Source organism: Salvia miltiorrhiza, chromosome 1 (genome assembly GCF_028751815.1).
Source record: "Salvia miltiorrhiza cultivar Shanhuang (shh) chromosome 1, IMPLAD_Smil_shh, whole genome shotgun sequence".
Lineage (NCBI taxonomy): Eukaryota > Viridiplantae > Streptophyta > Magnoliopsida > Lamiales > Lamiaceae > Salvia > Salvia miltiorrhiza.
The window spans coordinates 7,047,338-7,061,783 of record NC_080387.1 but is presented as its reverse complement, the minus strand read 5'-3'; the positions used below and the strand labels follow the sequence as shown (position 1 = coordinate 7,061,783).

General features: G+C 41.2%; 1 protein-coding gene across 1 annotated transcript; it reads right to left on the bottom strand.

The window, feature by feature from the left end:
* Positions 1–685: 685 nt before the first annotated feature.
* Positions 686–2,020, bottom strand: LOC131010775 (uncharacterized). Its single transcript, XM_057938467.1, has one exon. The coding sequence runs from the start codon at positions 2,018–2,020 to the stop codon at positions 686–688; it is 1,335 nt and encodes a 444-aa protein (XP_057794450.1).
* Positions 2,021–14,446: the final 12,426 nt, after the last annotated feature.

Sequence of the window (14,446 nt, the reverse complement as noted above, 5' to 3'; positions counted from 1 at the left end):
GTATTCCTTCTGGGTAGACGTTTGATCGATCTGCCAGTTGGATCACCACTCGGGTAGGCTTCAGTGGTCCTATCTCCAGGTCCTGATACATGGATAAGGGCATAACGTTGATGGATGCCCCTAAGTCGAGCATTGCCTTTTCCACCTTCATGGTTCCTATCACACATGGGATATAAAACATGCCAGGATCCCCACATTTTATGGGCATATCTCTCTGCAAGACAGCGGACACGGACTCGCCCACTTGAAATTTTGCATCGTCAGTGTATTTGACCTTCCGAGTGCAGAGTTCCTTGAGAAATTTTGTGCATCTGGGCATAGAGCATAGCGCGATCAGAAGGGGCATATTGACTTCTACCTTCTTGAAGATTTTCACCAGTTCGGTTAGTTCTTCCTTCTCTTGTTCCTTGGCCATTCTGCCTGGGAAGGGGATTATGGGCTCAGTCTGGCTCAATTTTTCTTTTCCCTTCCCCGCTGCCTTTCTCTTGGCCTCTCTTTCTTGGGCAAGTTCCTCCTCATCTGCTGATCCCATTCCAACCTCTTCGTTGATCTCTGGCTCTTCTTGGCCTTTCCTTCTAGCAACCTCGGGTAACTCTTTTCCTCCTCTGAGTGTCATAGCATTTACCTTCTTCACCTCCACTTGGGAAGGGAGTTCCCCTTATTTGCTCTCAAGTCTGGCAACTGCTTAGGCAAGATGTGATAGTTGGGAGTTCACATTCTGCATTCCTCCTCTCGTCTCCATTATGAACTTCTCGATTTCTTGCTGGAATTTCACTTGTTGTTGGGCCATTTGATGTACAAGTTCTGACAGGGAGGATCCTCTTGCCTGTTGAGGTTGTTGCGAGTATTGTGGTGGATTGCTCGTTTGCCCTTGATTTGGCCCTAAAAAGTTATTGTTGCCGTACCTAAGGTTCTCATGTTGTCTCCACCCTTGATTGTTAAACTGCTTCCTGTAAGGCTCAAAGGGTTTCTGATGTTGTCCCCCATTATTTTCTCCTGGCTGTTGCCCGATAGCATTAAGCTCTTCCTCTTCGAAAAGTTGTGGGCATTCATCGGTTGCATGCGAATTTGCCATGCAAAGTTGGCATGCCTTCACATGCTTCCTGATGTTGGGGATCCCTTGGTTGGATGTTCCTTGGTTCGTCATGAATTTCTCGAACATGTTGCACAGCTTGTCCAACTTATCGTCTTGGGCAGAAGGAGTTTGCATCGGAGTAGTTCTGACTATAGTCCCTTCCTCATCTCTTGATTCCTCGGCCATATAGGCTATGAGTTTGAAAGCCTCCGCTACTGACTTGTTTAGGATCGATCCTCCACAAGCGGCGTGTAACCATTGTCTATCTTGCCTTCGAAGCCCCCCCACGAAATACCGAATAAGGTCATGATCTGGTATTTGGTGTTGTGGACATTTGGCCAACATCTGTTTAAACCTTCCCCAGTACTCATAGAGGATTTCTCCCGATCCCATCTTGATGTTACTTATCCGAGTTCTCAAGTTCTGGATTCGGGCGGCCGGGAAATATTTTTCCAAAAACTTGCTCCCCTCGGGTAAATCGTACAACCACTCCCTCGCTCCTTCTAACAGAGAGAACGGAAAAGTGAGGAGTCGGATGTACTCGCCAAGGGCTTGACTAGCGGTGCGCACTGTTCTATATGCCATCTCGAAGTCTTGAAGATGCCTTTGAGGGTCCTCTCCGGGCATATCACTGTACTTGGGCAAAATTTGAATTAGCGTATGCTTCAGCTCCCAATTTCCAGTGATCTCCGGTAGTACTATGGCTGATGGCCGGAGGTTCAAGTTGTTCGGGAACATTGTGTCTCGAAGAGTCTTGTTGGCGTTTTCATTCTGTGGTTCTGGAATTTCTGCCATCTCTCTCTCTGCTTCTAACTGCCTCTCTCTTGCCCGTGCTTCTTGTTCTGCCCTGCGTCTATTGCTGTTGTTCAGTCGGACAAGTCGCTCAATCTCCGCGTTGAACAAAAGATCTTTGTTACCTGCACTCCTGGTACGACGAAGCAACATACATCAAGGCAAAACTCACACTAAAATCACAAAAGAATTTACTAGCGCTCTCAGTTCCCCGGCAACGGCGCCAATTTGACAAAGCCGTCATTTGAGCTTCGCGCAAATAAAATATCATGTGCCCACAACTAGACTACCTAGTGGTAAGTCCAGAGTCGAATCCACAGGGAACTGAGCAGTAACTTCTTTCGCAAGGGTGTCACTAAAAAGGTTTCGTATCCAGCAGTGTTCTGACCACAACGTGTTTATGGACAGAACGAGGTTTCCAACTTAAACTGAAATAACAAGGTAGATAAATCAAATAACAAAACAATTCTGACTTGGGTTCGAATCACTAAACATGAACGGGACACTCGATCATTGGCTGCAAAGATTAATCACTATACTTGCATACCAGTGGTTATAGGCATAAGAGTTGTTGCGCCCCTATTGTCACTCGTCACGCACGCAAAAACCCCTTGCCCAATCTATCCTTTCAGTTTATGATCCCTTAGAAGGTTCAACTAATGGAAATCAACTACCCCGGGAAACATCCACGCTCTCTGCGATGGCCTATCGCTAGTTGTGCTTTGCCCAGAATGCTTTAAGATTTAAATAGACCCACTTGACTCTTACGCCGATATTTCACAGCAGTCACGGCTCCAACACTCGTTGTACTATTTTGGAGGTCGATGGCATTTCGCCTTATGCCCAAAGTATTACTTGTGGCCAGAACTCCCTAGTTAACTAGTGATCAATTAATTAACCAAGTTGTTACAACCTTATGGGAATCAAACCTAGTGTATCGGGGAATATGCTCATATAGTTGTTATGCCCAAATTAGACCTCTCGAGTTAAGTGTTCATGCTTAGATCATCTTGCCCAAATCAGAATATAAAACTTAGCCAAACATAAAGTAAATAACACAAGCAAAAGATATAAAGGAAAACATAACTGAAATTGAAATTGCTTAAAGGGAAATATAAGTACCTACGGCCAAAAGTGTCGTGCAAAACATGTAATGAAAAAGTAACAGATTATGCCCACAGCCCGGGCTAGCTTCCACTTCACAAAGACTGCACAATAGGTCGGTTTTTTCAGCACCCTCGGCTTTAGAAGCTCTTCGAGTATTTATAGGAGTGATTAGGACAACGTAAGGCCCAGCCCATGATGTTGCGGCCGGATCCATGCAAGCATGGAGATGCTTATCCCTTTCAGACCTGATCTTCATGAAGATTTGTTTTCTTTTGGATAAGGCGGTGGTTTGGCCTCATCGGTCTCTTTTCGATAGCTGTCGCCCTCGGCCCATATCAAACTCCCACTTGCAGTCCTCCCTCGCCTGCCTGTTGTGCCTCCGACTTCTTCCCTTTCCTTCCTTCTCTTGCCTGCCAGCTCTCGCGCGGTACTTATAGGCATAAGGGATGGTTTTGCCTCCAATTTCCCTTTGCTTCCGGCGCATACCTCTTTCACGAAAGGTGACAGCAGTTTCGACCCCTGGAGCACCTCTTGCCCACAAGCTGGTCCTGCCACGGAACTACGCCCTCCCAGGCGACCAAACAACACAAATAAAAGGAAAAAGACTCGATCTAGACCTAAAACAGACACAAAAACAGAGCACAAACCTGGGCTCATCAGTGTTCAAGAGGGGTGAGGATGAAGGCTGAGGAGATTTGGTGATATCCTCGACTCATCCTTCAGAGACTGGGGGATCAGCATTGTCAGCTTATCTCTGTTCTGCTTCAGGCGAAGAGTAGAGAGGTGCATCTATTTCAATGACACCAGGTCGAATATCTTCAGCAGAGATTGTTGGAGGAGTTGATGGCAAGTTCAACTGATTGATTGAATCAGTCATCAGTTGTTCAGAGTTGGCAGGATCAGCTACAGATTCCGCCGGTAGAGCAGTGTTGCAAATTGGAGAGCTGAGTACATCAGCTACTTGTTCGAAGATGAAGGGCTCTTCAGATGCCTTTGAAGTGCCAGCATCATCATTGAATGCGGTGAGATATCTGTACTGTTTGGAAGAATTCAGATAATTCATGGCGAATCTGTCAAAGCCATGAATTACATCCCAAACTTTCTCAATATGAAAGAGACTAATCAATGATGCCTCTTCCATTTCAAATGAGTCTTCGGCTTCAGTGCTTTGAAAACTGTTGATCCGCAGGCAGGGTGCCGTCTTCAGGAAGGTGTACGTAAGAAGTCTATGAAGGTTCCGGTAGACTTCTAACGACGTATCGAAATCACCCAGTAGACAACGGAGGTGATTTGTAGCATCTCGTTGAGCTTCAGACTGAAGTTCAACTGCTTCCTGAGTCCCTTTTGGAAGAAAGATGGGAGCTGGTTCTGGGACAGCTTCCAAGACAGCTTTGCCTTTGGATTTTGGAGAAGATTTCCAAGGCATCTCATTTGGTCTTTTGGAGGGTTTTTGAGGGAGGATGGAACGGGATCGGCGGGGCACATTTGTGTGAGCAGGGGGATTTGATGGAGGTAAATCAGGGGCATCAGACTCTGATGATTGTGGAGATGAGATATCAATTACCTTCGTCTTCGGAGAAGGTTTGGGTTCTCTTCTTGCCAGTTTGAATAGATGAAGACTGTCAGTGAAGTCAATCATCTTTGGCCATCGTATAAATCTGTGCTTCTTTGTTCCTTGGATGATAATATGGGAGACCCTGTTCCCTTGTCGAACCATTATCGCCGGCCTCGTGTTGTGGGCTTCGTTGTAGAGAAGCTTCAGATAAGCCTCTTCCCAGTTGTAGGACTCGTTCTTCAGAAGAGCTGCCATAACATTCTTCTAAGGTTTAGAAGCTTTGTCGGGAGTTCCGGTAGCACCTATCCAGCATTTCTGGATTATCTTGCCCAGCATGGCATACTCAGGATGGAGGTGGGAAAGAGTGACTTGACTTTCCGTCGATTCTGACTCATCCTTTAGGGCAGACTTGAGAGTCTTGTTTGCTTCCTCATCAGTCAGTTTGGAGAAGGAAGTTCCACTGTTCGGGAGTTCGAACAGTTCTCTGACAATCTGAGAGACGTTGAGAGTCTCTACTACACAATCTGTCGAGATGAAGACACTGACTTTTGAGATAAGCTCCTTGGAGTTGTTGAAACGAAGATTCTTGTAGAATTCTCTGACTGCATCATCAAGTAGATATTTTGCTTCGCTGGTGACGAATTTGGTCCATCCGTGTCGGCGGAGAATTATCGAGACTTTTGCATATTCAGGCTTCTTCTTGAAAGATTCCTTGTGCATGGACTGTTCATATCTGACTTCTTTCTCGATCGGAGCCTCCTTCTTGTTGTCGTTCTTCTTCATGTTGGTCTTGGCCATTTCGAATATGAAATCTGTGAAGAAAAATTTGTACAGAGTAATCTCACAGTCGAGTGCTGTGGATTTTGGGAGTTAGAGAGAGTGCAAAAATAATGGAAGATGGAGGAGTGGCCGTAATGGAGAAAGTGTGATCGTGGAGAATGAACAGTTTTCCTAGGGCAATTGAAAAGGCGTGGGCGGTTTGAAATCTGCGCGCCAAGTCAGGTTTAATGAATTTTGACGTCCGTAATAAATGCCCGTCAGAGGAATACCTTAAAATAAGAGATTTAAAATGATATGGATAATTTGGCACGATCTCTTGCAGAAAATAGGCGGCGTACTGTATATGCAATGATTTGAAAAGATATGCCCAAAAAGATGTGTTCAGAAATTGAAAGTCCAATACTAAACGCAAAGATGCCAGTTAATCATTATGACAGACAAGTCCAATTTTCTTTATCAGTCATGGATAAAAGCGAATAAACACAAGTTCCCAACAATTAGTCAGGAAAACAGTCAAGTACTAATAAAGCTTAAGCAGAATTCCCCCTAAATTAGATAATCCAATATCATCTCAAGTAAAAAGGCATGGAGAACAATGACTGAGAAAAAGGAGTAATCGAAAATCGGCTTGAAATCAGTAAAAGACAAATTTCCAAAAGTGTGCAGAAGAACATAACAAGGAAGGATGAACAATGACAGTCTAAGAAAATCATTTACAAAATAAAAAAAATAAAAAGTTTCTGATTAGGTGACATTCCTTGACCTTCCTTGGTCCTCAGTTGATGCGGAGCTGTTTGCCTGGTTTCCTTGGAGGACTTCCTTTTGGTTCTTCAGTCATCTTCCCTTTACCCTTCTTGTCTTCTTCTCGTTTGTCTTTGTCATCGAACTCAGGCACACCGCTGTATTTGTTCTGTATTTCCAGTTGCTGTTGAAGATGCATGACAGTTGATTCAAGAATAGCCATTTTGACTTTCAGCTCATAAGTTGCATCTTCTTGAATGATCATCCTCTCGTTCAGCATTTGAAATCCTTCATTGGTGAGAGGACTTGCTGGTCTTTGATCTTCAGCAGGTGTTTCTTCACCTTTTGTGTCGGTTGGAGCAGTCTGACGCGGTAGAGTCTCATGGTGAACTTCAGTGTCTTCAGCATCATCTTCTTTGAGAAGACCTCTGGAAATCAGGTACAGTTTGAAGTTGGGTGCCCAGTCATGAATAGCATCTCAAAGATTAGTGACTTTGAATTTCTCAAGGATACTGTTCTCTAAAGCTTCCATTTCTTCCTCAGTGAGAACTTCATCAATTTCCTTGTATTGAGACTTGGGCAGGGTCTTGACGAAGATAAAGAAGAAGTAGCTGACTAGATCCCAAAACTCTTCAGGATTCAGGGTTGCAATGATTGAGGGAAAAGTGGTTGTGACACAGTGTTCGGACAGTTGTGTCACAAAGTCTTTGAGAAGGGCAGTTTGATTGACAGTGGCTGAGGATGAGGATGCGGCATTAATGTCAGCGGGTTCATCAAACTTTGCCTTCTTGTCAAACCCTTCCAGACAGAAGTGGAAGAATCCTCTGAGAGGAAGTTCCTCTGAATCAGTTTCTCTGTGGTAGGTTGCTTGTGTCTCCTCCGGTTGTTGATTTCCTTCATCTTGTGGAGGAACAGTGGGAGACTGTTGCTGAGAAGTTTCAGAGCTTGGAATAAGCACTTCTTCTGAAGCTTTCTGAGCAGCTTCTTCATGATCTCCAATGAGAGACTTTTGAGGTGTGTCAAGCGAGATCTTGACTGGAGACGACAAACTGTCACACTTTCTTTTGATCGAGCCTCGAGTCTTGTAGCGTGGCTCTGTGGTGGAGAGAGGGATTTCAGTTGACACACTGACATTCCCTTTGGCTGAGCTTTTCTGTCCTTCGAACAGATGGATGGTGGAAGACACTTGAGTGGCGTTCTTCCAGAAGCATTGAGTCTCATTTGCACTGTAGAGAATCAGTGATGAAGCTCTGGTTCCTTGACGTAGATGCTTGGGGGAATGGGATTCCTTCTTTTCTTCAGCAAGGATCTGAAGATAGGCCTTCTCCCAGTTGAATGGGCCTTTCTGAAGCAGGACGATCAGCACCAGTTTGTGTGGTCTTGAGATATGACCAGGTGATCCAAGAGTGTCGAACCAGCATTTCTTGATCATTTTGGCGATTGGTCTGAGATGAGGATGCAGTCTTGATAAGCTCAGAACATTTGTGATGTTGTGGTCGGCAGATACATCACTCATCAGTGTATCTCTCATGAGATTTGATGCTTCATCATTGGCAAAGAATGGGGCTGGTCCGTCAGTTGGGAGATTGAACACTTCTCTTGCCGCTTGAGAGATGTTGATGGATATCTTTGTGGAGTTTGAGAAATCTTCATTTGTGAAAACAGAGATTTCGGTTTTGAGATCACCATTTGACTCATCAGTCTTGATGTTGTCGTAGAATTCTCTGATGGTTGACTCGTCGAGAAGAAACTCCGGTGAACATTGAATGAATTTCATCCATCCATGACGTTCCAAGATTTCCTTGATCTTATTGAAATCAGCCAGATTCTGGAGTGCCTCCATTGTTACAAGGGATTTGTAACACACAACTTGTTGAGATACTGATTTTCCCATGTGGAATTTTGAGTGTAGAGTATTTCTGCAAAAATCTGTAAATTGGTTCTCACGGAGATTGAACTGTGGATTTTCACTGTTAGCCTTGCAGGGATAGCACACTCAAGAAGTTTTGCACAAAAGATTTCTCTGAGATTGAATAAATCTTTTGTCGAAGATGAAACGTTTTTAGAGAGAATGTGAAAGATCGTGCATGAGGCGGTTTCAATAAACTTTTGAAATCCATGCTAATGGAGACGTGGCACGTGGATCACTCCGCTTGTTAGTAAAAAGGGCGGGATCGTGTGATCGTGTGTCATCCATTTTGAACAAAGTTTGCACGTGTCAATTAAAAGTAATTGAATATGTAAATATAATGACACGTCAGACTAAGCACATTTCAGTCGAAAAAGATAAAGAAAAGCAGTCATAATTACAACTAAGATTGTTGAGAGAAGCTTACACAGTGACTATCACAAGATTAGTCGTTGATTTAAGTGCTAGTTCCTTCTGGAGTATATGACTGGTTCTCCTTCGGTTTCTAATCTGTCGACTGTTGTTGCACGTCCCTTTCTCGTTTCATCATTCTTCTGAACTGAAGTGTTTCTTCATGAATCACTTCTTCAAAGACTTCTGATCCCTTTTTGAATTCTGTCTCTATTTTCCTGAGACGTGTCAGAAGTTCTTGTTTCTGAGACTGAAGTAGTTTCAGTCTGTTGATCAGTCTGCGCTCTTGAACATCTCTTTTGTCAGCTTCGTCTTCATCTGAAATGAAGTGGCGCATGACGATCCTTCGAGCATCTTGCACAAGATCAATCTCTCTGATGATCTGTTTGTGCTCCCTAAGGAGATTTTCAAATCTCGTTCTTAGGTGTTGATACTCTAATCGTGTTTGATCATATCTGCTTGTTCCTTCTGACTGTGAGTGGGTTGGACTCTGATTTTCTTCTGGAAAGATGAATCTGTCTTCGTCGTCAGAATCCAGTGTCCCGATCTCAAGTCCGTTGATTCCTTGAAAGTATGTATGAACATAGTCGCTGGAGGAGTCTTTCTTGTTCCTGTACATTGAAGAGATAACAGGGAGAAACACACATGAAGGTAACACGGAGCAAGGAATCTCAAGAGGAATCTTGAGAAAAGATTTTGATCAAAAACAAGCTGCCCTCATTAGGATCTAGTTCAATTAGAACCTAATCAGACACAGAGTGTTCTTGCGAACAAACTGCTCTGATACCAATTGTTAGGTCCTGAGGGTCTTGAATAGGTGTATGGGGGGAATACACCTATGGGCTATTTTTAAATTCCTCAATCAGAGGGGTCTTAGTAAGAGATCAAAACGAAACTTTACAAGCAAACAAAGACTCATGTTTTACTGAAAACAGTTTTGATCAAACAGGGTTGACGATTGATACTGAAAGCTCTTCAGTAAAGAGTTATCAGTTAAGTTACTAGAACTTAACTGATGCAAATAAAGGCTTCAGTCGGGTTTGCTAAAACAGAGATGATAACACTCTTCCTGACTATCACAAGATAGATCAGTCAGACTGATATCATACGCAGTGGAAATTAAATTTAGTTTCGCAATAGCCTCGGTAGAGCACGTTGTTGGTCTTTAGGTTTCTCTTTGCAGTTAATCAGTGTTCAGTCTATCAATTGAAATAACACATGTAAGAATGTAAAACTGAAAGCTGTAAACAACACAGAGACTTTTACGTGGTTTGGAAAAACCCTTTCCTACATCCACGGTCGGTTGATCAGACCAACAATCCACTCCGCAAGTGCTTAACAGGTGCACTGCAAATCAAATCGTGTGCTTGCCGGGTGCACACAACCGTACCACTGAAGAAAACCTTTATTCAGTACCCACGCTTCACTCGCGTCGGATTTCTCTTGCTCAGCACAACCCATGCTAAGACTTCTCACTCAGAGTCAGAGTACCTTCCTGAACTCCGAATCACTCAAACACTCTTTTGGGATAGAGGTTTGAACGAGTGCCAACTATACTACAAAGAACAAGTTCTTTGAAGCAAGTTTGACCTTTGGCTTCTGGGTAAACAGAGGTTTGCCTAAGGTCTAAGACAATATGTGTAATCAGTAGTAACTGATTTTGGCTTTGGAATTCTCTTCTTCGATTCAAGCTTTGGGGAGGTTAAGCTTTAGGCTGAGTAGTAATTTCGGCAGAACTTCAGCTTATATCGTTGAATCGGTGAAGGTTGAAGTGGTCCTCGAGCGCTATTTGTAGGAGAACTCTTGAATAGATCCGTTGGCGTAGAACGTCATCAAGATTTCTTCCGTTGGAGAGCAATTCGAATTTGGGCTGAGGCTTCAATCTTCGAGGTTCCTTGTCTGGGTGGAAACGGCTCTCTTGATGGACAGGAGATGTGACGTCTCTGAAAAGTAACCACCAGATAGGAATGACCTCTGCAGAGATAAGATCCTAATATCTCTGCTTTTAATGCAGCTGTACTTTGTGAGTACGTGGCTTCCTCTGAACGTTGGAAGATCAGTCCTAGGATGAATGTTCAACTGATACTTGACTTTAGTATCAGTCCATTGCGCGCATTAAGTAATCAGTTCCTAACTGATTCTTCAACTGATACTTCAGTTGGTATCTGCAGTCTTCAGTCTTCAGTCTTCAGTCCTTCGTTCTTCAGTCTTCAGTCTTCAGTCTTCGACACCGCAAGCTAAACTAGAACCGAACTCTAACACTTGAGTTCAAAACAATTCTAGTCTATTACACATACGACCTATGAATTTTGGTATCATCAAAACAAGGATTAGGATATTCCACAAGATTCCCAACACAAGAGAAGTGTTTTTGTGGAGAGGGCACCCAAGAGTAGAAAAGCTTTCCAATGGTTAGAGTGTTGTTTCCGACCTTCATGAGTTTTTGAGGTATCGTCGAGCTCTAGACGTTAAATTAAGCACTTGTTGGGAGGTAACCAACTGTTTTTCTTTGTTTTTTTTTTTCTTTCGTTTAGTTTCTTTTTGTTTCTTTTCTTTCTTTGTTTTTTTTTGTTTTGGGAGTTTAATGCAGTGTTGAGCTTGGAAGATGCGGGAACTCGCGCCTTGTTCATACCACCACCATGGAGCATGTTTTTCTGTGAGTAGTGACACACATATCACCATCCCTCCAAACTTATTTTCGAACTTATGTTCTGTAATAAGTTTGGGGGAGGGGGTGAGAATAGATATGTGTATCACTTTTATTATTTTTGTTAGCTTTATTGTTTTATCTTGCTTGGTTGGTGGTGTGTGATTGTTTGCTCCATTAGATTTCTGGTAAGATGCCAATGATGATTTCTGTTAAAAAAAATTGAATTTGATTTTCTTTGATGATTTGAGCATAATTGGAACTAATTTGCATAATTCTAGAGTGATTTTAACCTTGACTTTTGGACGTTGAATAAACCTGTGAGATTTTGAGTCATAACTGTTTTTCATACACAGTTTATTCTTTGTTGTGAGTTTTGTCATGCATGTGGTGATTTTCTAGAACTTGCCATGGTTTCTATGTTGAGGTTGTTGTTGTGCCCAGGATTAGGAGATGATTTTAGGCCATCTTTTGTTAGCCACATTATTATCCCAAACATTGTCCTTGAAAAAGAAAAAAAATTATCCTTTGTTATCCACTTTGAGCCTATTTAGCTTTTATTTTTTAGCCGGATGATAGGGGGTGATGAAGTATATGGGGATCTTTGTGTGGTGAATATTCATAGTGGGTTGTGAAAAAGAAGGGATAATATTGTGCTACTATTTACTCTTATAAGCTCTACAAGGTTGTGAAAAAAAGAAAAAAAAAGAAAAAAAAATTGTTGAAAAAAAAGAAAAAATAGAAAAGAAAAAAAGAGAGAAAAAAAGTGTGAAGTCGAGTGTACATTGATATATTTGTTAGAAAATCGACTTTGTTTGTTGGAAATAAATGGACAGCATAAAAGAGTGTTTAGTTCTATTATGTGATGATTAAATCCCTTGAGTTGTGTTGATTATGGTGGCATAGTTGGGAGGAAGATGGAATTTATTCCATACTTGTTTTGCGAAGTTATAAGGTGTTAGTGTTCTTAATTTAATTGAGTCACTTAGCCTATATTTTTTCTACCTCAACCAATGTCCCTACATTATAACCCAAAGAAAAAGACCTTTTTGATCTTAGTCCTTGCATACTTTTAGCGATGGAGATTGTAGACGATTGGCAAGCTTATGGTAAGTGATCTACATTGCATTGAATTCGATGAGAGTATACACGTCCCGTTCCATCAAATTGAGAGTTGAGTGATACACATACCTTGTGAGATTCAATTTTTTGGAATGTCAAGGTTGATTTTGCTATAGGTTGTGTTTATTGGTGAATTTTGTGCTTGATTATTGAGGATTTGATAATTCTATTATTCTTTATCTTTCGGATGCATCGATGAGCTAGATTTCTTACACATTCGTGTTTTTTATTGTGTTCTTCTCATTATTCGAGGAGGAACGATGGCTTAAGTTTGGGGGAGTTGATAACACTCATTTTTCCATGGTTTTTAGTGTTCATATAATGTGATTTTTATAAGGAATTGAGTGTTGGTTGATTGTGTTGTGCTTAAATTGCTTTATCTTGTGAAACATGATTCTTACTCGAACTTTGAAGGAAATTGTAGGATTATTGAGTTCGAATTTGGAAAAGTTGTCAAAAATAGAAGTTGTAGTTCATCTCAAGTTCAGTTCGTGAGCGTAAACGGACTGTAAATCGGAGTTCGGACGAGAAAGTTATGGCCAAAACAAGAAAGTCGCGCACAGAAATGAATAGTGTTGACGGAAATTTCCGAATTTTCGGGTTTTTTATATTTTCTCAGTATTTTCGAGTTCTACACTGTATTTATCTCCTGTGCCTATATATAGGTCATTTCCCTGACCTATTAGACACATCTTTTCACATCTCTTCACCTCCTTTCTTTTTCTTTTTCTTTTTTTAGTTTTACATTCAGTTTTCATATATTAGATTTAATTCTGCAGATTCAAGTTGTTCATCCAGAATTTCTTCCGGATTTTATCTATTTCATTTATTTTAATTACTTTCTTTTTATTTATGCTTTTGATTTATTTTAGTATATTTGGCTAGTTCGTTAATCTGAACCTAGGGTTTGTACATAGCTGATTAATTATGTAAGTATGATTTATTGATATCAATTTGCCCTCCAACTTGTGATTCATGATTCCTGGTGCTTAATTTCTTGTGAATTATTTGGCCAATAATTTACATGTCTAGTTGTTCGATTTGAAGACTTGAATGCGATAATTGTTCAGCCGATTCAGGAATGCATGTTATAGTTGTAGCCTTGACTCTTGAATGGGATAGGTGAAACTATAGGGAGCTATTCTTTGTGTACGCTTGGGAGTTAATTTATTCTTTGGAGTCTTGAATGTGAAGGGGATAAATTAATTTACTTTCATAGGTGTTCGTTAGAGAAGCTTATGAATAGTTCTGTGATCTCTCATCAGGGTTGGATTAAATTGGTAATTGAATCAATAGATTAAATGCATGTAATTAATTAGTAAAAGTACATCCCTAGGGTCAGAGTCTTTTAATATTTTATTTATTTATCATTGTTTTTCTGCTGTTTAGATTTTTTTATTAAGTTTAGTATTTGATTCACCGTTTTTTTTTTTTTTGCTTTGCATGTCTACTATGAGTGTCTGTTTAGGGAATAGCTAAAGTAATTTCGATTTTACAGTCTCTGTGGATACGATTCTCGATTGCTTATTATTTGCTACAATTGCCTGTGTTAGTTGCAGTTTTTGTTGCTAAGAAATTAGTGATCATTGTTGCGGGAAGCTGCTGTTCACAACTCCTATGGTTAGTCCAACAGTTGAAGGACTATGGGATAGAAGAAAATGATGTCACAATCTATTGCGACAGCTCCAGTGCTATTGCAATCTCCCAGAATCCAGTTCATCACACCAGAGTCAAGCATATTGCCATTCGACATCACTTTATTCGTGATCATGTCGAAAAGAATATCTATGTGGAATGGATTCCAACTGCTATTCAGAGAGCGGACTTGCTGACCAAGGCTCTTCCAGAAGAAAGATTCAACGATCTGTGTGGAAGGATCGGCCTCATCAACCCAGAAGAGTGATGCTGTGTTTGAAGATCTTCTCAAACAGTCATGCTGACTGGTGGTCAACCAACTGTTGTTCTACGACCGTTGACGTGAAAAGCAATAAAGACAAGCCCTCATCTGAAGGAAACTCATCCTGATAAGTCAACCAGGATCAAGTGGTATCGACTGACTACAATGATCAGTCGATCAGTAAGTATTTTTAAGCTTACTACTTAAAATTAGTTATTTCAGTTAAGAGCTTTTTGTTTAAATTCAAAATCTTTCTCTAACTCATCAGTTTCTTTCAAAAATTTTAATTGATTGTTGGAAAATGGAATATCTGAGAAGGACAAGTATTTTTTTTTTTTAAAAGGGGAAAATTCGTATCTGATTGAACTTGTCCTGATCTTTTCTAAAAATCTTTCCAACCTTCTGCCTCT

What these genes read in the sequence shown, in the direction of transcription:
- LOC131010775 (XM_057938467.1), bottom strand. Translation starts at nt 2,020, where the DNA reads ATGTTGCTTCGTCGTACCAGGAGTGCAGGTAACAAAGATCTTTTGTTC.